We start from the raw sequence: 25525 nt of genomic DNA, 5'->3' as shown, positions 1-25525 counted from the left end.
TAAAGAAGAGGAAAAAATGTGGAAGCTGGACAATATTACTGATAAAATGATCGAGCCAGTTATTATAAATCTTGGTTCTAAAAGTTCATCTTCTGAATCTGATTTGGATTTGTAACAAGTAGCTGTAAGTTTTATATTAATATTTTTATTCATCTATTTAACATACCTTAGACGGTTTTAAAAACTCTTTTTCTCTTTTGTAATTTTTAAAAATTAAAAAAAATGTGAATTTTTTAAAACCCTTTTTAATGTAGGCCAGTCAGTTCTAATATAGTGTGTGATAAAAGAGGTCACTTTTGTTTACATACACATAACACTTTATAACACTGAAATAATTCATTTATTTTTTACAATTATTCAAAGTAATTTTTCAATTAATCTTGAGCACGCCCATGGAGTGGTCGGAGCTACCAGTTAAAATTATGCTAATTACTCTCTCGATCATAAAAATAAACTATAGACAAACTTTAACATTTTCTGGAAGATTTGGAAAAAAACTTATGGGAATATGATCTGGTCTTAGTGCAAACTTTTTAGCGGTACTTAAGGAGAAATTTAGTTTTGCCACTGTAAACGATGTATTAAGAAGATACACTATTTTATTATTATTTGTGGTATTTTCATTCTTATGTAAAGTTCGTAATTTATAGCATTTCTTTAATTTATACCACACACCAAATAAAATAAATCTTGTTTTTTTCTCAGCGATAACGGCTCGTAAATCATAATGATTTTTTAATTCGATCTTTATTTTTTATTCCTTGACTCTAATCTTCTACTAAAATTGTAAGTAGCTTTTTTTAATCTGTCACTTATTCCAGCTCGTTTGTTAATCACATTCTGTGAGTTGACTTAGGCAAGTATCAAGTCAACATCAAGTATTTTTCAATCTTTTATGGAAATCAAACCGTCTAAATAAACTTCAAACTGAAACCGCTTTCTAAACAAAATTTTGATTTCTGGATACAACATTTCTACGACTGAAAATTAATCAAAATTTTGTTTTTTCTTTTTATGTGCTCATATTTCCAAAGAAGATTAGAAAATTAGGACAAACAACTTCCTAACAATTTCAAGAAAGTACAAATTATCCAATATCAGCAAAGAAAATAAAATTCAGGCCAAAAACAGTGTCATAAAACCCGTTCACCATAAATTAATCCGTTTACAGAAAACCGCCCCTTTGTGTTTATGCGGTAAAATTTATTTTTCCCAAAATAAGCTGTTTTCCTTTTTCGTTGTGTACTAACTTCACGTCGCTTGAAGACTTTCCAGGGGAATATATTAAGGAGTTTTCTCAATCCTCCTATCTCCCTAATTTAATTTATTAACAAGCTGTAGACTGTACCATCTCCAAATAATTCCCTTACACTCCCTTCTTTTGTCAGTTTGAAAAGTTCTTTTCGGCATTTTTGGTTCTTTAAATTTGTCCTGTCGTTTTGAATGGCACAGTCAGCACACTTTATAATAGGCCTGCTTCGATTTATTTCATTTTCTTTTAGTAACTTTATTTAAAAAATTGTTTAGGTTAAGTATTTGTTTTTTGTTACCTGTTACCCAGAAGAAAATGATCTTTATGAGTGAAAAAATACAGTGAAAAAACAAAAATAGTATTTGTTGAAACATAAATTGACATTGTCTTATAATGTGATAACAATGTACCAACCTTTCGTTTAGCGAAACTATGGTGTATCCTAGCTCTACACGCCTGAAAGCAGCTCCATGTAAACCTGGGTGGACGTGGGGTTCTCACTTCGGAATAGGTATCTCGGTGAAGGCTAGAGTAGGAATTGGTCCAAGGCCATACTTGTTCCAAGCCGTCGAGGGGATGGCGGGAACCGTCTGGGGAAGAGAGAAGTCTTGTAGCTGAAAGTTGGTGTCCAACGTTGAAGTTACTAGAAAAAATAAAAAAAAGTTTAGTACAAATTTTCGAATGCGAGTGTCAAATACGATAAAATTGGTTAAAATCATAACTCACAATAGTGCTTCAAGCACTAGCAAGAAGCGTGACTACCTGACTTAAAAATGGCAAGTGCTACCTTGCCGAAACGTCGTCAATATTCGTCAATACTTAACACGTCGTCAAAATTCGGCGGTTTTAGAAAATATCGAAAAAACAGTATTACACAGTAAAAGTGAGAATTTAAAAAAATCAGTAGGAAGTGGTATAAGAGGATTGAAAAGGTGTTTAGTTGATGCCGAAATTAAAGAAATAAGTTCAACTTCGGCAGCAACTGGTGATTCTGATGTAGATGAAAATTATATTCCTTCGGAAACTTTATCTGCCACAAGTGACAATGAGAGGCCAAGTAAATATCAAGCAATTCAATCTAAAAAGTATAAAATTACTACCAGTAGCAATATGAGTGACATAATAATGTCACTCATATTGCATACATAAAAGTAAATAATGATAATTTTACAAATAAAAGTCATGATGGTAAACACCAAATAAATTACTCTAATGTTCAACCTAAAAAACTGAAATATAACAGAGTAGAAATGAAAGAAAAGAAGATGTTAAGAGAAGAACATATTACAAGAAAAGTTATACAAAAACCTGCAAAAATATTTCAAGCGCTTCAAAGTGCAAGACAAAGATCAAGTAATTTCTTAAAGGATATAGAATATAGAGATAGAATATTAAGAATATATAAAAGATAGAGTCACAGAAGAAGAAAGAAAAGATAAAGGAGAACGCGGAAATAATAAAAACAGACAAATTGTGGTTTAATATTATCACATATAATGACAAAACATTAAAAATTTGCAAAGAAATGTTCCAGAATCTACACACAAGAGGAAACATTGATATTTTGATAAAAAAAAACAACTATCACCCACAGGTTTTGTAGAACCTAATGGATCTGAAGAACAGGGGAAATTTGACTTTCACACAGCTTGTAGATCCTCTTATGAATTATCTTTAGGAACAATTTTAGGAGATGACTCATGAGGCTTATAGTATGGCAATCTTTGCATTTTTTGACTCCTGGTTTTTTTAGAAGTCCAATAAACTCAGATTTCAGCCATTCTGTTGGTATTTCTCCAAAGTTGTATAAGTTGTTAAATATCTTTGCGATTATTGCTATTGATTCGTTGTCCATTAGTTTGAGTAGTTCTGCTTGTATATTATCAGGGCCTGCCGCTTTGCCATCCTTTAACTGTGTCAGTGCGGAATAAACTTCCTGTTGTAATATTCTTGGTCCATCATTTACCTCTTCTTCTAGCTCAAAGGTGTTATCTCTTTGGTCTTTAAATAGTTTTTCTAGATATTCTTTCCACGTTCTTATTTTACTCTGTTTGTTCAAGATGATGTTTCCGTCAGAATCAGTTATATTTCCTTTCAGCCTTCGTCTTAGTCGCCCTGTAAGTTGTTTAACTTTCCTATGTACATTGTGACTATCGTACTTTGACTGCAGAGTCTCAATTTCTTAGCATCTTTCCCTTGCTTCTTTTTCTTTCGCTTCTCTGATTTTGGTTCTTATTATTATATTTATGGTTTTATAGTTGTCTGGGTCATTTTGGCTTCTCTTCTCTCGTCCATTAGTTTTAGGATCTCATCTGTCATCCATGATTTTTTCTTCATTAATCTATCTGTCTTTAAGTGTTTATCCTTTACATTTTGCACTATTTGTGTAATATGTTTGATCGTTTGTTCTTCGTTCGATTCGCCTCTAATTGCAGTTACTTGCTCGTTTAACGTGGCTTAGGCTCTCATCTTCGTATCAAGGTCTTTCAGTATACGTTGGTCGTATGATTGTGCTTTCCTTTTCTGCACTGTTTTGGGTTTGACTCGAAATACTCCCACTACCAGTGGAACGTGGTCTGTCTTCAAGTCTGCTCCAGGATAAGTCTTGACATATGTAAAGCTGTTTCGGAATCTTTTATTTACTAAAATGTAGTCTATTTAATTCCTAATAATTCTCCCGGATCTGTCTTGAGGGAATTTCCACGTTTACAGCTTGCGAGGTGGTAATAAAAAGAATGTGTTGGTAACAACTAGTTCTGAGTCTTCTGCGAATTTTTCTAGGAGGTCTCCTCTCTCGTTTCTGACTTCAAGTCCATGTGCTCCAATGTACTGTGTCTTATCTCGAGCTCCAATCTTGGTATTAAAATCGCCCATTAGTATTTGCCAAAACATGATATGTTAGTAAAATCACTTTTCACATTAGAATTACCAAAATTAATGTACACTATTAGTTTAAGCAGCCTTTTGTTTAGTTATATACGCAATTTCTTAAAAATATAAGAAAATTTGAGCGAGTAAAAAATAAAAACAAATTGGCATGAAGTATTACATTTTTAATTTCGCTCTAGCTTGTTCTATTTAACATATTGAGTTTTGGCAAATAGCCACAGATATATATATATATATATATATATATATATATATATATATATATATATATATATATATACACTTCTCCAAGAAATTAACGCACCATTTTGAAATATTAAAATATTTTATTAGCGTTAATAAAAATTTCCATTATAATGTTATATTTTGCAAGCCCCTTGTATATGCTATTCGTACACTCTATATTTATTGGCTGTGTTTTATCCCCATAGTTTTTTTTGCAACAAAACAAAAAGTAGCAAAAAATTTACTAATTCTATAAATATACTAATTTCCAAGTGTTCACGAGTTTTATTCGGCTACTGTTTAATTTATTGATTATTGTTAATTGTTTTTATTATGGAGCGTCAATCACGTAATTTAACCCGAGATGAATGTGCCCAAGCAGTGATACTGTCGGAAGATGGTTCGAGTTACCGAAGAATTGGTCGTCGTTTTAATGTGTCCCACACATCCGTTTCAAGGGTGTTAGAAAGATTCTTCGAAACAGTGGATCATACTCGCAAAGGGCAAGGACGAAACCGGGTAACTACACCTATTGAAGATCGATTTTTAAGAATTTCTGCTTTTTGACAACGTTTTGTAACACATGGAAGTCTACAAATTTAGCTTCGAGACGTGTATGCTATACAAATTAGTACTTAAACTGTTCGCCAGCTACTTAGGGAATACAACTTAACACCTAGGATTGCCGCCCGAGGTCCTCTATTAACTGCAGAGCATCGAAGGGGGAGACTACATTTTGCCAGAGAACACGTTAATTGGTTAGAGGCTGACTGAGAACGAGTGCTATTTACTGATGAATCCCGATTTTGTTTGTACAATAACGACAGACGTGTTGGTGTGTTGCGACGACCCAACGAACGATATGCTCAGTGCACTTTTCACACACCACATTTTTTGGTGGAGGATCCGTTATGGAGTGGGGCGGTATTTCTTTGACCGCACGTACGGACCTAGTGGTCATACAAAATGGTGAAAATTTCTTACTAAAGACCTCACGCTGCACAGATCGTCAGAAATTATCTAGAAGAGGTAGAACTTAACACTATGGAATGGCCAGCACATAGTCCGGATTTAAATCCGATCTCTGGGATATCCTTGGTAGGCGATTAAGAGCGACACCTTTCCAACCAAATAACTTACAGGACGTGGGAGAGAGGCTGATCCAGATTTGGAGAGAACTAGACCAAAATGAAATAGGGCAATTAATTTTAGGTATGGGCCAACGATGTGAGGCTGTTATACGTAGTAGAGGTGAAAACACTCGTTATTAAGACTTTTTTCATATTTTAGTTTACTTTTCCTATCAGTATTTTTTTAGAATTTCCAGTTTTATTTTTTTCCCCTGTACTTCAACATTTTCTGATGATTAGACAAATTGTTATAATTACTAATAAAATGAAGAATAAATCTGGTGAAGTTTTATTTTTTATTCTTTGCCTGTGTACAAATAAAATTAATTTATTGAAGTGGTGCGTTAATTCCTTGGAGAAGTGTATATATATATATATATATATATATATATATATATATATATATATATATATATATATATATATATATATATATATATATATATATATATATATATATGGGGTAAAAAAGAAGAGACTTTTTATTGATCTAAAAGATTTCACGATACTTTTTGTCTTCAGTTGATTCCTTTATTTTATTCCGTCTTTAAAAAAGAGGTTACACTTGCTTTAAATCGAATTCAGCAGTCTTCCATTACCGCCTAGAAAATTCCAGCTTCACCAGTCTAGAATAAAATTTTCTCGGCGTTTCAGCATCGAAGAACTTTTATTAACATTCTGTAGAACGTGCAAAGTGGTCGGAAAAGTGAGAGAAAACCAATTTTCTCGTTTGCGTCTCATCACAATCACACGGTCTCAAAGTAGGAAAGCATCAGGTTGAGCTGCATTGTAATCAGATAGGATATGGATAGGGATTAAGAATGAAAGTTTTCCAATATGGTTTGGAGGAGAGGTCGACTAAATGAATGCTGCGATCGTAGTTCTATAGACGATTCTGAGAATAATAGTTCGCGGAATCTGATATTATAATCGAATTGAAAGGAAATAGTAGGTAACGTTATTTTAATAAAGAGAGACATTTCCAATTTCATATCAGAAATTTTCTTGTTTTAATTATTAATTATAATGTATTGGTTATGGTCACATCACTGAAAGGAAATCAAATAATAATTATACACTTATACACGAACAACGATATAATATGCACGACTTTTGTCAGCAATATACAGAAAAAATTCTACAAAACATTCAACAAAACACACCACGAATCTTAAAGTATATTATTTATTATATTAGATAGGTGAAACCAAACCTTACAATAATTGTACTTTTTACACTTCAAATTTCGCATAAAAACAATACAAAAACAGCATCACTGTCTTCAGCGTTAAATTCTAAAAGCAATTCTTTAATTAATTACAACGAAATGTTCAGCATTAAAAATTGCAGCTTCCAACCAAGTTTCCATCTAGTCTCAATCGAAAAAAGAAAACAAATACAAACTGATTATTGGAAGCAACGAATCGTCTACTGTAAACACCATTCCTAAGCAAGGTCATGTACATGTGTCCCGCAAAGGTGTTGTTATGAAAACCGATGATCTTCCAAAATTTTTGGGTGAGACAGTACCCAATATTACTTTTAACTGCGTGGAATGGCCCAGAACTGACAAGTACTCCACATATAAGGTATCTTTCCCTCTCGATAAAATTGACGAAGCCTACAAACCTAATATTTGGCCCAAAGAAACTGCCGTTAGGATATTTAACTTTAAAAGAAATTTTCAGCACATAAAGAAGACAAAATAAGAAACTTAAAAGCTTCTACAAACTCTTATCAAAATAAACTAATTCGAAAAGGTACGGTAAGCATGTTTCATGTTAATTTGCAGTGTATTTCAAATAAAGTCGATATGATCAATGCTTTTCTTGCAATGGATCAAAATTTGTATGATGTCATATGTTTTTCGAAGCACTGGCAAAGTGAAGAAAATTTAAAATTAATTAGCATTTTCGGCTTTTCATTAGCTAATATCTTCTGTAGGGTAAAAAAGAAACAAGGCTGAGGTGCAATTTATGTAAAAGAAAATCTTATGTATTCTTTTCTTAATCTAAATGAATATAATAAAGAGCAAAGTTCAGAGTTTTGTGCAATTTATGTAACTTTACTAAAAACCAATATTTTAATTTATACAGATCGGGTAAGGGTGACTTTGACTTATTTTTGGCGAATTTGAGAATGTCGTAAGGTCCTTGCTTAGTAAAGCAGATAAACTGTTCATACTTGGTGATTTTTATACCAATTTTACAATTAAATATCTGACCTTTCTCTTGACATTCAAAATCTATTAACATCTTTTGGTCTAAAAGTGACTATAAACGATTATACTAGAATCACATCCCATGTATTCCAGTCCAGTGGTTGCATCGACAACATTATGACAAATTTTTCTGAAAATACAGAGTGGGCATATTTGAACCTTGTCTTTCTGACCATCGAGCTCAATTTTTATTTATTGACTCTGAGCATAAAGTTGTTGACACTAATCAAACATTTCAATGGTTTATTACTTCTTCAGGTTTACAGAAGCTTAAACGTGCGCCAGCTAGTACAAATATGGACTTTTTTTATGATATTAATAATGATCCCTATTTTTTGACAGTCTTTCTTACCGAAATTATAACAATTTAATATTAAAGCATTTTTCACTAAAGAAAGTATGACAAACTGCTGTAAAAACACCCGTGCAATGGTTTAATAATGAATTAACGTCTTGCAGATCTAATCTTTCTCTTATTAAACACATTGCAGATGCCACCTAAAGAACCCGATTTGTTCAAACTATATAATCAACAAAAATGTGAATATAATCGGCAAATACAAATTGCCAAAACGTCAGCTTACTGTAATTTTATTACTAATTCGAATAATGAACCTAAAGACTTCTGGAAAATACTTAATTTCGAAAGAAACAACACAAGTTCCAGTTCGGTACAATCTGATCTACCTCGAGACGAAATAAATTAATTTTTTACTACAATTGCAGAGAATATAATAACATCCATTCCCACTATTATTGCAGATGTCCTCTTTAATTATAGAAATTATCCTTCTCCTAGCAAGTCCTTTTTTTTGTCCCGTTGTGGAAGAAGAGGTCTCTCAAATAATAAAGTCTCTCAGTAATTCTAATTGTAGGGACGTTCATGAAATTAATAGCAAAATTAAAAAAAAACTTACCAAATAGTTTTTACACCTTTCACTCATCTTATTAATTTAATTCTATTAACTGGAGTATTTCCAGAAGTACTAAAATATTCAAAAGTACAACCTATCTACAAAAAAGGTGATTCCTCAAAAACTGACAATTACAGACACATAAGCATTGTTTTTACTTAGGGAAAGTTATTAAAAAGGTTATCAAACAAGAATTTTATTCCTATTTCAAGTCAAATAATTACTTTAGCAACTCACAATATGGATTCAGAAGTGCTCGTTCTACTACGAAACGAAAGCGGTATTTAATGTTGTGAGCGAGGTGATTGAGGGACTTGAATACGGCAATCGCATAGCAATTTCTCTTTACAACATGTCGAAGGCTTTTGATTGCGTTTCACACGACATTTTGCTTCACAAATTAAATTACTATGAAATCAGAGGTATCCCTCTTAAGCTTATACTCGTAACTTCTTATCTAGGTGGCAGACATCTGGCAGTAGTGGACATCTAAGACATCTCTCCGATTCTCTATCCGTAAAACATGGAGTCACACAAGGTTCGGTCTTAGGACCTCTTTTGTTTATTATTTATGTCAACGATTTGCCTAAATTCATATCTCCGTACAAATCCATACAATTCGCAGATGCTACGATGATACAAATGAAGAACTTAATATAAATGTACAGGAAGTTCGGAAAATACTTGAAAACCTTAAGAACAGAAAAGCAGCAGGTAAAGACGTAAAGACGGGGAGCAACAACGACAGAAAAACAATAACAACATTCATTAATAAAATTCTAAAATACAATAAAATACCGAAAGAATAGAGAACGAGCGAATCAATTCTACTATTCAAAAAAAGAGATAAAAACGGCCAGAAAACTACAGAGATATAAACTTGTTAAATACTACGCTAAAACTTACAACTAAAATTTTACAAGTGCTAATAAATCAGAGGATAAGTTTAGCAGATGAACAAGAGGGTTTTCGTAGTGGAAGATCGTGTACAGATGCAATATTCGTTATAAAGCAAATTACTGAGAATCACTAGAGTATAATAGACCAGCATTTCTGTGTCTCATTGACCTAAAGAAAGCGTTTGATAGGGTAGGACTCACAGATGTAATCCATCTTCTGTATAATAGAGAAGTTCCCCTAAATATTATAAAAACTATCGAAAATATCTACCAAAACAACAAAATGGAAGTCAAAATAGATGGACAACTGATAGAACCTATAGATAATAGGCAGCGGAATAAGACAAGGGGATTCGTTAAGCCCCATGTTCTTTGATTTGATCATGGATGAAATCATCAAAAGCGTTAACAAAGGAAGAGGATACAAAGAAATAAAAATACTCTGTTACGCAGACTACGCAATATTGATAGCCCAAGATGAAAATAGTCTGCAAAGACTGGTGCACAGATTTTTTTTTTTTTATTTCGAATTAACGTGTCTCAACATCTTAGGTCATTGACACGGGAGCAAAGGTTTACAATAGTACTTACAAAGTTATGATACAAAGTTTACAATTGTGAAGAATAAAAATATTATGTAAATTATATTTTGTTAAACAATTGAGAAGTCTTTAAAAAGTCTATTAGGCTCTTGAGTCGGCTTGAACAGTTCAGAACTTCTTCTAGACTATGGGTTATATTGTTGGCAATGCGGGTGGCCTGGTAGTACACAGATTAAATATGAGAGCAAAAGAATTTAATATGATAATCTCATCTCAGAAAACTAAAACAATAGTAGTCAGCAAAGAACTAACCAGATGTAAAATAGAAATTGGTGGCATCAGTATTGAACAAGTAATGGAAATAAAATACCTGGGAATTACACTGTCTACCTATGGAGACCTGGACGAAGAAGTGCGAGATTAAAGTACAAAAAGCAAATAGACTGGCAGGATGCCTTAATAACACTATATCGCGAAACAGGCATATTGACAATGAGATGAAGTCAAGAATTTATAAATCCAGTGTAAGACCAATAATGACATATGCCTTAGAAACAAGACCCGACACAGCCACAACGCAAAGGCTACTGGAATTGGCAGAGATGAGAGTACTGAGAAGAATTACAGGAATAACACTGAGAGATCGAAAGAGAAGTGAAGACATTAGAAGAAAATCTAACGTACAGTGTATAAATAAATGGACACAAAATAGAAAAAAAAAGAATAGAATAACCACATAAGCAGAATGGAGGAGACCCGTGTCGTCAAAATAGCAAGAGATAAGTCACCAATCGGCAGAAGAAGTATCGGACGACCGCGCAAAAGATGGAGTGACAACCTTTCATGGAGGTATTAATCTGCCAATGAACAAACATAATTGCTTATAAAGACGAAGAAGAAGAAAATAAAGGCATTACTAAAATTATATTATAAAATATTTAATTTGTATTTCAAGAACGATTTCCGAAGTCGAAATGTCAAGATGCATGTCTAAAATTGTGTTTAATTCCTATAAATACATATATACATACATATAATACAAATAAAAATGCCACACGAAAGTAGCTTCAGCACCATATGTAAAATAAGAATAAGAACATAGTTTCACAATAGAGACAATTTTAGTTTGATTTATCACCTGAAAGACTCGGTACATCTGTAAACAAAATTTAATTTAGTACTGTTAAGCTGTCAGGTATTTCGCTTTGCGTTTCTCTCCATATTTGAACCAACACATTAATCTTCTTTAATAAGAATCGATTTTACAATTCCAAAAGAATTTATTTGATTTAAAAGTTTGTTCAACATCGTATCGTTAATACCTCGCAAGTTCGGCGAGAATTCGCCTCGAACGTTCGCATTTATTCCAAGAATTTGTTTTTGATATAAAAAAGCATCTGCTTTAGAAGTTTACTCAGCTTTGGAATATTAACGTTTCGTTTCGTTTCGTTTCGTACTTTCTGCCTCGAAAGACATAAAATAAATTGTATAATTATAAGTTTGATTACTTTGCTTCGACTTTGTACTAGTTGGAAAAAAGTAAGACAAATTTTATTGGCACTGCCAGATTACAATTTCTCTACTAATTGATTTACCAGGTAACAAAAAATATATCTCTAGCACAAAAATAAGTTTAACTAAATATCTCGTTGAGAATTATTATTAATAATTATTATTATTTCTCATTATCATTAAATAACATTCATACGGTTACTATACAAATTGGCGAAATTATTGTCAGCAATATTTATAAACCTCCGGCAGTCCTGCTGCTTGTGGCATCCGCTTGTTGTTCACGCCCACCCACACCCCTCAGTTTATGTTGGTGACTTTAACAGTCATCATGAACTCTAGAAGTATAGGCACAGTGATCAAAACGACGAGGCTCTGCTAAACTAAACTGAAAGATCGGGGAAGTTTTCGATCTGTAGCCTGGAGGCGAGAATACAATATAATATATACAATAATATCATCTTCTCTGGAACTTCTAAAAAATAGGCGACTATTTTTGAGAGTTTGGACAAATGTCTGGGATGGATAACCCCAACACGTGCAAACTACATGAGATTTTTTGGCGCAATTATCTCTACAGCGAAGAAAACTATACCCAGAGGATATCGTTAAGAGTATGTCCCAGGATAGGATGAAAAATGTGAGAAATTATATCAAGAATACAACGAAAGCCAAGACCGAGAAATTGCGGATGAACTACTACACAGTTTGGATGCAGCCAGATGACAAAAATGGATGGAAACTGTGGAAAAATTAGACTTTAGTAAATCAACCAGAAAAGCATGGCTTTTAGTTAGTAAACTTGGTAGTAACAGATTTCCAACTAGAGACAAAGTACCAATAGCTCCCAACAGAGTGGCCTTACACATTCTAGCAACCTCAAGAGCACCTAGAGATCGTGACCACCAAAGTAAAACAATAACTAAAAATACTAAAGTCTGCATGTCTGCCTACATCTGAATACTCTGACGAGTTTACTCCAGAAGAAATTATTTCAGCAATATCAGAAATTAAGTCTGAAAAGGCACCCGGGTCCGATAAAATCCATCCAGAATTTTTACTCCACTGTGGCAAATATGTTAGGAAGTGGCTGGCTGATTTCTATACAGATATGTTAAAATCAGTAGAAATCCCCCATAACTAAACTCATTAATAGCATGCTCACCGACAGACCTTTTTAAGTAACAATGGGCAACTTTAAAAGTGTCCACATGAAGCTCAGAAATGGACTGCCAAAGGGATCTGTTTTGGCACCCTTACTGTTTAATTTATACATTGCGGACCTAGCTAGGACACTTTCGCAGAAATTTGGCAACGCTGACGACTGGACCAATGCAGCGAGACATAATAACATGGATATTAGAGATACAATACTAACGCATGACCTTGCCCTTATGGGAGAATACTTTCGCAAATGGAGGCTACGGCCCAATGCAACGAAAACCGAAGTGTGCTGTTTCCATCTGAATAATTCCCAAGCCAACAAAAATCTCTCCGATCACATTAAAACCAGACTGCTCACTCATAACAACACCAAAATTAGTTGGAGTGACTCCGGACAGAACATTAAGTCTTAAAGAACACCTACAAAGAACGGCAGCAAAACTGACAACGCGAAATAATACAGTCCAAATGCTATGTGGCACCATATGGGGTCCTCAGCTTCCGTAATCAGATCATCCGCGATATACTCGAAGGCCGAATTTGCTTCCCCGGTATGGCTCAGTGTCAAACACACGAAGATTATTGACACCCAATTAAACCAGACAATGCGAATGATCTCAGGTACAATTAGACCCATACCGAACTATTGGCTTCCCGTTCTGGATTCATCATCTTCCCATTCATCAACTACCCATCCACCATGATAATTATCGATATAAACAGACTGTGCTCCAGATATCCTCCATTGTTAAGAGCCAACTCCTTACATAGGAACATTTCAACCTCACCAACGTTTGGAGAAGACAATGGTCGAGCGACTCTCTACAGGAAGCACACCAAATAGCCTGTATCTATAAAAAACCGCCAGGCTTTGAACTAACCCGCAATACATGGATAACGTTAAACAGAATAAGAACAAGCAGCGGTAGATGTGCTGAGAGCTTATATAGATGGGGAAAAGCCCTTACTCCTGAGTGTGACTGTGGTACGCAACGACAGACCGTCCGTCACATTGTTGAAGAATGCCCCCGAAGGTGATTCCCTGGAGTTTTCGATGAGTTCCTGAATGCGACCGAAAATGTTTTACATTATATTAATAATTCATTAGGTGTTCGTTTGTAATACTTCATGTAACGTCTCTATATTGATTTTTAATTATGTGTTCTTATTGTATGCCATACGATAAATATTATTTACTTTTACATACTAATTCTCAATTATCATTTTTGTCACTCTGGTCATTCATCTAACTATACTCCTTTCCGACACATGTATTCGTTATTCCTCTTTCATTTTAACTGCCCAATATTCAGTTCCATACATCATATCTGGTTTTATGGCAGTTTTATAGGATTTTCCTTTCAGTTAGGAGAGTGCCTCCACCATAGTTTATAATTCTTCGAATGTGCTCGCTATAATTACGATGTCGTCAGCGAATCTCAGGTGTTTTGGGTTGTTGCCAATCATATTGATGCCATATCTTGATCAATTTGTAGTTTTGAATACGTTTTCTAGAGCTAGATTAAAGAGCTTTGGCGATATTACATCGCCGTGTCGAATTACTATCTTAATGGGGATGGGGTTTGTATTTTCGTCTATAAATAAAAGTTTCGTTTAAAACATCTTTACTCATTAATTTAACTGAGTTACATAAGAGAATAAACAAAAAAAAACAAATTAATTCTATTAAAAATGCCTGTATACATAAAATATCTCGTAAATACATATATATATATATATATATATATATATATATATATATATATATATATATATATATATATATATATATATATATATATAGAGGAAAGTAGCCTAATTTCGGATAGTGTCTTAATTTCGGATAGCGGTGTATCTAAAAAAGTTTCTTTATTTGCGAACAGAAACCTATACGTATGTCACGCTGAATACCACAGAGAACATTATCTTAAATTGTTTAGGTAGTAGAGCTGCTCCCCGTTAGATGGCAGTGCCGAAACCACCAAACGTTATTGTGCAGTTTTTTTTCGGTCGTATTTCAAAGCCTATTTTTTCGTGTTTTTATTCCTGTTTGAAGTTTGATCTTTTGGCAGGGGTAAGCTAGAAACCTGTTTTATTTGATTTTGCTACTAATTTAAAGCAGATTTTAATCACATATAAATTAGAGAGCCCTAACCTTAAAAATAAAAAATTCCTAATTTCGGATAGTACAAGTCCCATAATTTCGGATATCCGAAATTAGGAACCTTAAATTGATGATCATGTTAGCATAAAAACTTTTGTTTCTTTTCAGAAGAAAATGCCAAAAACAAGTAAAAAACATAAACAATGGGATCCAGACCGAATGATACGTGCTATCCGTGCCGTCAGGGGAAAGGAAATGGGGTATCTTAAAGCCTCGAAGTTATTTGCTGTTCCGAAATCAACTCTGGAAGATTATGTTAAGCAAGAAAATAAAACTCCGGAGCAGTTGGTTGCTGTTAAAATTGGAAGAAGACCAGTACTTTCTGCAGAAATGGAAGCAGATTTAGTCTCGTATTGCCTAGAAATGGACCGGCGACTTTACGGAATTGGGACCGCTGATATCAAGAGACTTGCATATCAAATAGCTTTACGAAATGGTCTTCGTCATCCATTTGCCCATGCCGAATCTGCCGGTAAAAAATGGTTAAGGGGATTTATGAGGCGAAACGCAGTTTTGTCCCTTAGAAAACCACAAGGAATCTCGAAAGCCCGAATTAAGGGATTTACCCCAGAAAATGTCAGCAGATTCTATGATCTTTTAGAAACGTCAATGGAAAAAGTTAACTTCAACCCCGCAAGAGTTTATAACGTTGATGAAAGCGGCATAACAACGGTTCAGTCCAAGAATACTCGTGTTATAACATTAAAAGGAAAAAAACAGGTTGGATCTGTTACCGCGACTTAAAGAGGCGCATTAGTTACTGTTGTATTTTGTATGAATGCTGCTGGTGGGTTTGTCCCTCCATTATTCGTGTTTCCAAGAAAGAACATGAAAGTGGAATTATTAGATGGATCGCCGCCTGGCTCTCTTGCAGCTTGCCATCCATCAGGTTGGATTCAGCAGCACATTTTTTCCCAATGGCTACAGCATTTCGTAGCTCACGTGAAACCATCCCGTGAAGACCCAGTGCTGCTTATTCTTGATGGTCACTACAGCCACACAAGAAATATAGATGTGATAGAAGCAGGACGTGCAAATTTCGTTACAATTTTGTGTATCCCGCCGCACAGTTCACACAAACTACAACCTCTAGATTTGTCTTTTATGTCACCATTTAAAACATATTATTCGCAACAAATTGAGATGTGGTTAAGGCAAAATCCTGGACGCACCATAAACTTGTATCAAAATAAAAATAACTTTTCTGATCACGATTTTATAATGGAGAGACAAAGAGAAAGAACACCACCACCCATAAATCAAAATCATGGGGAAGTATTACCAACAAGAGGTCAGTCAAGACCAGAACCACAAAGCATTATCGAAAGAACACCTCCAAAACATAACTTAACAAATAAATCATCCAATGGAAATGCAACTGAAACTACGGCAACTATGATAAGAGCTGAGGATATTAGTCCACTGCCTTCTTGCAGTTATACCTCACAAACAAACAAACAAAAAAATCCTCGAAAAGGTTCTAGTTGGATAATAACTAGTACACCTTATAAAGATGAACTTGAACGAAGTGTAGCCGAACAAGAAAGAAAAAAGTCTTTGAAAGAAAAGAAACCAAAAATAAGCAACGAATTAAATCAAGTCAACAGAAAAAAAACTCCACGCCAAAAAAAGCAAAAGAAAAAAATTGAATCGAGTAGTAGTGACACTTCACATCCTGGTGATGACCTTATTTTGGATGATGATTCTGATATGGATGTAGACGATGAAGATGGAGACACAGAATGTATGTTTTGTGACAGTTTATATTCCGAAGATACACACGGTGAGAAGTGGATAAGGTGTATAAAGTGCTTCAAGTGGTGTCATGAGATGTGCGCCAATGCTGATAAGAAGAAAACCTATATTTGCGACTTTTGTCAAGATGTGTAACTATTCTTATGATGAACAAAATGGTGTCTTAATTTCGGATAGGGTATCCGAAATTAGGAGCCCTAAAATTTTTGACATACAAAAGCACTAATTTTATTGAACAATATTTTTTGTAAAAAAGATTTTCAATAAATTGTCTATGATAATAAAATTAGTTTCTATATTACTCTGCAAGTACTCTTGAGTAGATAAAAGTTTAAAATGTGTTATTAGGTGAAAAATATGACATTAATTGTAAATGGTATCCGAAATTAGGCTACTTTCCCTTATATATATAAAATACACAAAATCCTAACTGAAATGTACTGTACGTACAGTACTAAAAAAACAAATGAGCAATAAATCTGAGATATTTCACGTTAATTAATATTAATCGCAATCCATATCTAAATCGTCCTCATCCTCTGAATCATCTTCTATATTAATTATCACCAGTTCAATATCTTCCTGCAAATTGTCCACTGCAAATATTTTTTCTTCTACTTTCTTAACGTGGTTCACATAATCAAGCTACTGCTCTTTAGATACGCGTTGGTAAGCTTTTATCAACCGTTCTACCGTTTTTTCCGGCAAACCGGCAACGTGGTCGGCCGTTCTCCTGTAAGAAATACATTGCCTATCTTACCTGCACTGCATTCTAACTGCGGTTTCTACTATAGTTGTACTATCATGGTTGCGCTTTCATATCTATTAAGATTTAAATCTATTAGATTTAAAGATATTTTTAGGAGTATGTTTCAATTTATTTGAACTCCTTACACTTAACTTCAGAGAGTAAAAATACAAAAATGTGGATCACACTAACTATATCTATATTATTATAAAATTATAAAAACAATGCCAGAAATGTCTGCCAGAAGTACCTAACTGTTTACCGAGGTAAGTTATTTTATGTAATTTGTCAATAAGATCCTGTACACCAGGCGGTTTCACTCCTCATTTTGAAGAAAATTTACGTCTTTCACTATTTAAATGCTCTATCTATTTAAAAGAGTCGGTTATGACTATACTTAAAAATATGGAGTATTGTTCCACCGTTTCTTTTCGCTTTCTTATCTTAAAAAACCGCAAACTACAAACAAATAAATAAATGTATGTTCCAATGAATAATGATTATCGTTGTTAATTGAACTGGAAATTATTTAGAAAGTCTCAGTCTACGATTTATCTCTGCGACTATTTATAAATTAGATAAACGGCGTCTGTATAATCGGTCTTACACAAAAGGCGATTCTTAATATTCTTATTTACGATAGAGGACTTCTTGGCAATACCTACATATGAAATTTACTGCAGCTGAAACTTGGCACGCAATGAACTACGAGTATTATCTATACCAAGCGAGTTATGTGGAAAACAAATACAAAAATATCAGCGGAATGTATCTTTCCTAGCATAAAAAGATGTTTCTTGTATTATATAAATTTATTCTTCTATAGGTGCGTACACAAATTACTCTAATAAAAAATGCTAACTTTATATAGATACAAGAAAAACTCTATTTATACAGGGGTATCCTTAAGTAATTGTACAAAAATAAATAGTAGGGGTGGAAGGGGCATTTTTGAACGTGGAGTGAATTTGAATAACTCAAATTTCCCTCTTATAAGCACCGTAATATTATAAATTTTTGTTATACATTATTGACTACATTTATACTACTAGTGTGAAGTTGCGTGGGCGATTGTTGTTGTGTTTACAAACGTAACAGCGAAAGTAATTTTTTCGGGTATATTCGGGCAGGGATTTTTCAAGGTATGTGTTTGATATTTAACTTCGTAATTCTAACAATAAATTTTTAACTTACCTAAATTTAAAATCTATGGCTAAGATCTAAATCTAAGCCATAAATAGAGAACAGCTCCCAAAGGAATGGACGGCGGCATATATGACATCTATATTTAAGAAAGGAGATAGAAAACGATGCGAAAACTACAGAGGAATAAGCGTAATATCATCAATAGGAAGATTATATGGGAAGAGACTGCGAGAAAAGATAGAGCAAGCGATAAAAGGCAAAATCGGGGAGGATCAGGCAGGCTTCACGGCAGGAAGATCATGCATAGACCACATATATTGGAAAAAAAAGCTAAAAATAGAGATATACATTTAACATTTGTGGACCTGAGAAAGGCGTATGACTCTGTACCAAGGTCAGAACTATGGGAGGCAATGTACAAATTAGAAATACAGACGGAACTCATAGAAGCTACAAAAGCTCTGTATAAAGAAAATAAAGTGTCCATTAAAATGGGAACAAGAATCATAGGAGACTTCACCACAACAAAAGGGCTCCTGCAGGGTTGTTCCACATCTCCAACCCTATTCAAAATATACTTAGAGAAAACCTTGACTACATGGAAAAGAAAATGCGAAGGCATTTCCGGTACGGAACATCCGGTACGGAACGAATACCTATATACGTTAAGTTTTGCAGACGATCAAGTAGTGATTGCACAAGACCAAGACGACCTCAGCTACATGATGAAGAAACTACAAGAAGAATATGCCAAGGCTGGCCTAGATATTAACCTCGCGAAAACAGAGTACCTATCTACAAGTGAAGAAGACATAGAAGATCTACAGATTGATGACAACGTAACAATCAAAGGAAAAGGATAAATTCAAATACCTGGGGTTTATAATCACGAAAAAGGCAACAACAGAGGAAGAAATTACACAAAGATTAGGACAAACAAGAACAGCAATCCGACAAGTTAACTCAGTATGGTGGGATAGACACCTAAATATGAAGACAAAAACGCAGATTTATAAAACATTAGTGCGAAGTATTATGAGATATGGGGCTGAAAATTCGATCATAAACAAGAAAAACAGCAGTAAAATAGTAGCAACAGAGATGGAATGCCTGCGAAGATGCTGCAGAGTAACAAGAATGGATAGGAGAAGTAATGACGAAATAAAGCAAAGAACATCAATAGAAACAGACATACTAACATATATAGAACAAAAAAGACTAAAGTGGTATGGACACGTAAGAAGAGCTAGCGACAGCAGATGGATAAAGAGAATAACCGAATGGAGCCCCATAGGAAGGAGGAAAAGAGGACGACCCCGAAAATCCTGGAGGAACGAAGTAGACGACGCCATGAGTAAGAGAGGACTAAACGATGGAGAATGGAACAACAGAGAGAGATGGAAACGGTTGAGCGAGGGAAGGCAGTGAATACTGTAGAATCCCTAAATATATATAAATTTCAAATCTGAAGTTGCGGGGCACATTTGAACAACAGCAATGAGGCAATTTTGAACTTTGTTCAAAGGTGCCCAATTACTGCAAGCTCCATTAGGAAGAATTAAAATTAATGTTAAATGTAGATTTTTAAGAATAGAGATGGTACGTACATACAAAAGAAAATGTACAGAAGTGCCTCCAACTGAAGGTGATATTCAAAATGCCATACAAGCAGTGGGGGGTGACATGAAACTTCGCACGGCTGTTGCAACATATTGAATTAAACATATAACACTATTTTTTAGAATAAAAAGGAAACAGGAACAAGAAAGGGCAGAACAAAATGGTGTAGTTTATAATGATCTGTCGAATTGCTCAAGTTTGTATTCTACTGGTCAAGTTTTTAACAAAACTGAAGAAGACCTATTAGTTAGTTATATATTAAAATCTTCAAAATAAATTACGGTTTAACATACACCCAAATCAGAATTTTGGCTTATGATTATGCAAAAAGACTGAACAAACCTATATGCACTAGTAAATAGGATGCCAATAAAATTGATGGTATAGACTGGCTGGAGTGTTTTAAAAACAGGCACCAAAATTTGGCATTGAGAAAACCCGAAAGCACCAGCCTTAGCCAAGCTACCAGTTTTACAGAAGAAATTAATGGGACATTTTTTGAAAATTATGAATGTGATCTTTCAACCCACGATTTCACACCTGACAGGATCTATAACTTAGACGAAACTGGTATCAGCACTGTCCTGCAAGCTCCAAACATTGTAACGCAAAAGGGAATCAAACAAGGTGGGCAGATAATTTCAACAGAGAGAGGAATCCTGATCACTACGTGTGTGATAATGAATGCATTAGGAAATGCTGTGCTTCCGGTGTACATATTTTCAAGATCCCGTTTTTATGATAGAATGTTGAATGGAACTCCCTTGGGAAACCTGAGTTTGGCTAATTTGCCAAGCTCTGGATGGATAATCAAGGAACTGTTTCTCAAGGTTCTTAATCACATTAAACGTTATACACAGTGTTCTACTGATTCCCCAATTTTAATATTGATGGACAATCACGAAACTCGTTATTCTCTTGAATCCATAATGTTTGCACGTTTACAAATGCACTATTACAAACACTGCATACACTTCTTCATTTATCATGAAGAATATATCTTCCTGTATATCGTCTTGTATTTTCGGATGACGATTTTGACTTTGTTACTGACTGGCCACCACCAGGAAATAATGTAAACAACTCAACAGAAGCTGTTCTACCCACATCAACCCCAGTAGCACATGAAATTGAAGTTGTTCCATCTACATCAATCACAGTAGCACCTGAAATTAAACTTGTTCTATCTACTTCAACCCCAAAAACACCTGAAATTGTACGACCTTTCTGAGCGAAGATGCAGGTGTGTTTGTCCTTACAGCTTGTCCTGATGCCTTTGTTTCGCGCACCAGTCATAGGTCGCTGGTTTTTTCCCTTGAGGAACAAGTTTTGTCCTTAGGGAAATAGGTTCACTTTATATACTTCTTTGAAGGACCACCCAGAAAACTGGGACAAATGAAAGTTTTGAAAAGAACGTTTTAACAAATCTATTTAAACTATTACAACAACGTATTTTGGACGCCGATAACTTGCTTACGATAGCTGATTTATGAAACTAAACTTTATGAAACTATAAAATTAGATCAATTGTCGGTGATACAATATTGCCACAAACTGAGTAACTTAATATCCCGACTGTGTTAAACCTTCTGAAGTGCGACTGGCGCGAGTAGAGCCTATAGCTCATCCAATGCTGGATTCGAACTGATGCAAACTGATTTTTTATCACTCGGCTCGTAACCGTTTCTTAACATTAAGAAATCTCCCCCTGGCCCCCTCGACGTATCTAACGGATATGTCTGCATTCAATACCTTCGACTTTCATTTTATCGTTAAAATTACCTGAGACGGGTAACCTTCGTTAATATTGGGAAATTTCAAATGACTTAAACCGATAATTTGGAATTACTAATCCTTTCATTGTTATGATTCTTTGACGATTTTAGAAGCTTATGTCTAGAAAGTTATTTGAATGCAAGTTATCGACGCCATACAGATTATTGGATGGTACAGAGAATTTTATAAATCTTAAACTAATATACAGTGTGATATAAAATAATAAGACACAAAATAAGATAAAAATATTAAATATTGTTGTTACGCAACACTTTCCCAAAAACTGCCCCGAGGAAAAATATTAGAGCACGAAAAAAGGGTAAATCTAGAGTTTTAACAGAAACGCCAGAAAAAAACAAAATTAAAGAAGAAACTCTAGTAAGAGAACAAAAACAATAAAAGTTGCAAGCAAATAAGATAAAATGGAACATTTGGAAGACTATTCCTACTACTAAGAAGAATGCTGAGTTACCACAGAGTGAAACTTCGGAATACGATGAAGACATCGTTTATGCCAGTTCAGATAAATCGGAGGACTTCACAGAAATTGCCAAATATAAACAGAATGACTATATTGTAGTGAAATTTGTTACAAAAAAGCGGTGTAATTATTATGTGAGACAGAAGTTCAATATTTTACTTTCCAGAAACGGACGATATTTCGATAGTCCCCATTGAAGATATAGTTTTAAAATTACATCCTATAAACAATTCAAATTATAACACTTGCAGATCGCAATCATTTATTTCTTTTTCAAATTTGATGGATAATTACAATGTAAATTAAAAATTAATAGTTTATTGTTTGAATGTCTATACCTTAGGCACTTAGGTACTTATTGTGTTTTTTCACATTTGTATGTTTTATTCTGTCCTTTCAATAATAAATTGTGTTTTTTGGTTTGATTACAAAATATTTTTAGGTCATTCAAATGCACCCCTTCTTAGTCGAAATCTACCCCTATTAGGGGCACTTTTGAACATTTTTCCTATGATATGTAAAGTTAATTTTTTTGTATGTTCAGATAATTTCTTGGTAAGTTTGATAGACAATATTACATTATTAGATGTGCTAATGTTGTTTGCGATACCTAAAATAAATAATTTTAGGCAAAGTAAGTCATAATACACTTAAGAAAAAACTTTCAAAAGTGCCCCCTTCACCCCTATATTCTACACTTTAAAATATTACGATTTCAGCCAACTTGCTGTTAAAATATTAATATCAACTGAACAAAATTTAAATACTAGCATGATATGTCATTTACAAGAAGTTAAGATTGGTACGATGTAAACTGTCAATTGTATTCCCTTTTGGAACAAAATAAAGTTAGTCTTAACTACATAGATACTCAACTGGTTCGTTTTATTTATGTTTTAATACATTATGGCAGCCCAGACCATTTTTTTCCGTCGGTAAATAGATAAATGTTGTATACTAGTGAGTGACGAGTGTTAAGGTTCAAAATGGCAGTAAATTACATGTCTACGGTGTCAAAGTTGTTAGGCCGTGAAAATTACGATGATTGCGCTTGCGCATTGCAAAATTATCTTGTATCAAAAGGATTGTCCACGTGTTTAGACGGAACTGAAACTGAAGTAGACAAACAACAAAAAGCTAAATCTAAGTTAGTTCTTTTGCTTGATCCATCGTTATATATACATATAAAACCGATAATAAAAACTTGTATCGTTAAGTAATAAATGTTATAAATTAATTGCGTTTTAGTGTGAGTCTTAGAAGACTGTAAGCCCAAGTTTGGATGCTTTTTTATTACCTCTTCAGATTTGATTTCGGAATCTTTTCGCCCTGCTTCCTGGTATTTTATGCGCCTTCTGTATGCTCCTACCTTTGCCTTGTTCTCCGTAAATATAAGTAATGTAGGGAGGTCGAGTATGGTCTCCATGGAGACAGTTAGTATAGTCAACATCACTCTTTTCATGATTAAGTATGCCTGTCATTCAAGCTTATTCAGTTTCTCTCTTTTGTTCACATTTAGTCCACCATACTAGGGCTCCCCCAGTTTAACATTACATATGTAAATAAATTAAAATAAATATTGCAATATACAGTAGGATTAATCGATAAATATATAATATCTTTTAATAGGATTGCTCTTGTACATAAAATGAAACACGCTGTGTATATTTAATCTGCTATTCTTGAATAAAATCAAAATGATTAGCTGTCGATATACTTTTCCCAAAGTTTTTATGAGTTTGAGCAAATTTAATTTCAACCAACTTACGGAAACTTCAACTCTAAGCGATATCAAGAGTTGCGGCAAATGCAGGTGTAATAAAATTACTCGGCATTCGCTCAGAAAAACCAATTAAAACGTCCAAATCGGATTTTCCCCGATTCGGTTTAGGAGATTTTATCTTTGAAACTCTATAAAAATAAAGATTTACTTTGACAAATAAATAAAGGGAATGGGACGTTAGTACGGATTATTTCAGAGGTATTAAGATGAACGTCATTACATCATACTTAAATAAAACAAATAAAAAAAACTTAATCGTTTTCTAAACCAGAATTGGAGACCGATTTGAAAAACATAATGAAAAAGACCTTTTTAACCCTCCAGCAACTGCCTTCGCAACTCCTTATGTCTCTGATGCGATTCTGTGGGTAGCTTCCATATTTGTTCTATTCTTTTCTGGATGAGACGTGGTATGTGTTATCATCTTATCGCATGTTTTTTTACGAGACCTCTGGATAGTTCTGTCAAAAAACTTTTTCTATTTATATGCCCTATTTTTTTTATTACAGTTGTAATAACAACACTGTAATGTAACTCTTGTCACATTGAGTAGGAAGTAATAGACCACCATCGATCATCTTCTAGTATTGCGAGTTACATTGTATTTTGATGATAACTGATCTACCATGTCAACTCCTACCTTCGTGTTGTTATAGTCAATTATCATCACAGGTTTTTGTGTAATTCTATCGATCTTGTCATCGTCGTGCATGGAAGATACCAGAAGAACTGTTTTTCTTCGGTTTTCGAACGTGTGATACTAAAGTACAATTTTCCCTAAATGCAAATATACTTGATGAACTTGGTTTACCTTGATCTTCAGTAGACTGGGTAGGTACCTGTTTCTTATTTTTTCGTATTGTACCCAAGAACTGGTGAACAAGTTATCAGTTATCAGCTGAACGAGTTTACTAACCACATTAATCGCGGAGTTACTAGATTCAAATTGGTTGTTTACCAACATATACCTACATATTAGTGGCTACAGAATATTTTGACTTAGAACCCAGAAAGACCCAGAACCTTGTTTTGTTTTGTTCTGCTATATTCTATTCTGTTCTATTCTGTTTTATTTTATCCCATATATTTTTATCATCTGACCTCACAATATCCAATATCCACCAAAACCTTATTTTAGAGCTTCACTTATTTGTTTGTTTTCGCATTCAAACTTAATACTGAAATTTGCCAAACACTGATGTTATTCCGAAGAGAATGTTGATAGAGAACATCAAACAGCTGGATTTAAGTTAATATCTATATTATAAGACCATAAAAAAGTCGTAGAAGTAAAAATCTCGATA

The 25525-nt window shown here is 34.0% G+C and overlaps 1 protein-coding gene across 1 annotated transcript in view; it reads right to left on the bottom strand.

Moving 5' to 3' along the window:
* LOC140440296 (43 kDa receptor-associated protein of the synapse homolog) overlaps positions 1-25525 on the bottom strand; it is a 129060-nt gene that overhangs the window by 59284 nt on the left and 44251 nt on the right. The window contains exon 2 of the mRNA XM_072530718.1: positions 1667-1895. Coding sequence (XP_072386819.1) covers positions 1667-1895 — 229 coding nt within the window. The remainder of the gene's footprint in view (positions 1-1666; positions 1896-25525) is intronic.

Source organism: Diabrotica undecimpunctata, chromosome 4, assembly GCF_040954645.1.
Source record: "Diabrotica undecimpunctata isolate CICGRU chromosome 4, icDiaUnde3, whole genome shotgun sequence".
In the NCBI taxonomy this organism is placed as follows: domain Eukaryota; kingdom Metazoa; phylum Arthropoda; class Insecta; order Coleoptera; family Chrysomelidae; genus Diabrotica; species Diabrotica undecimpunctata.
Note: the sequence above shows the minus strand (reverse complement) of the source record. Positions and strands in the feature narration are given on the sequence as shown.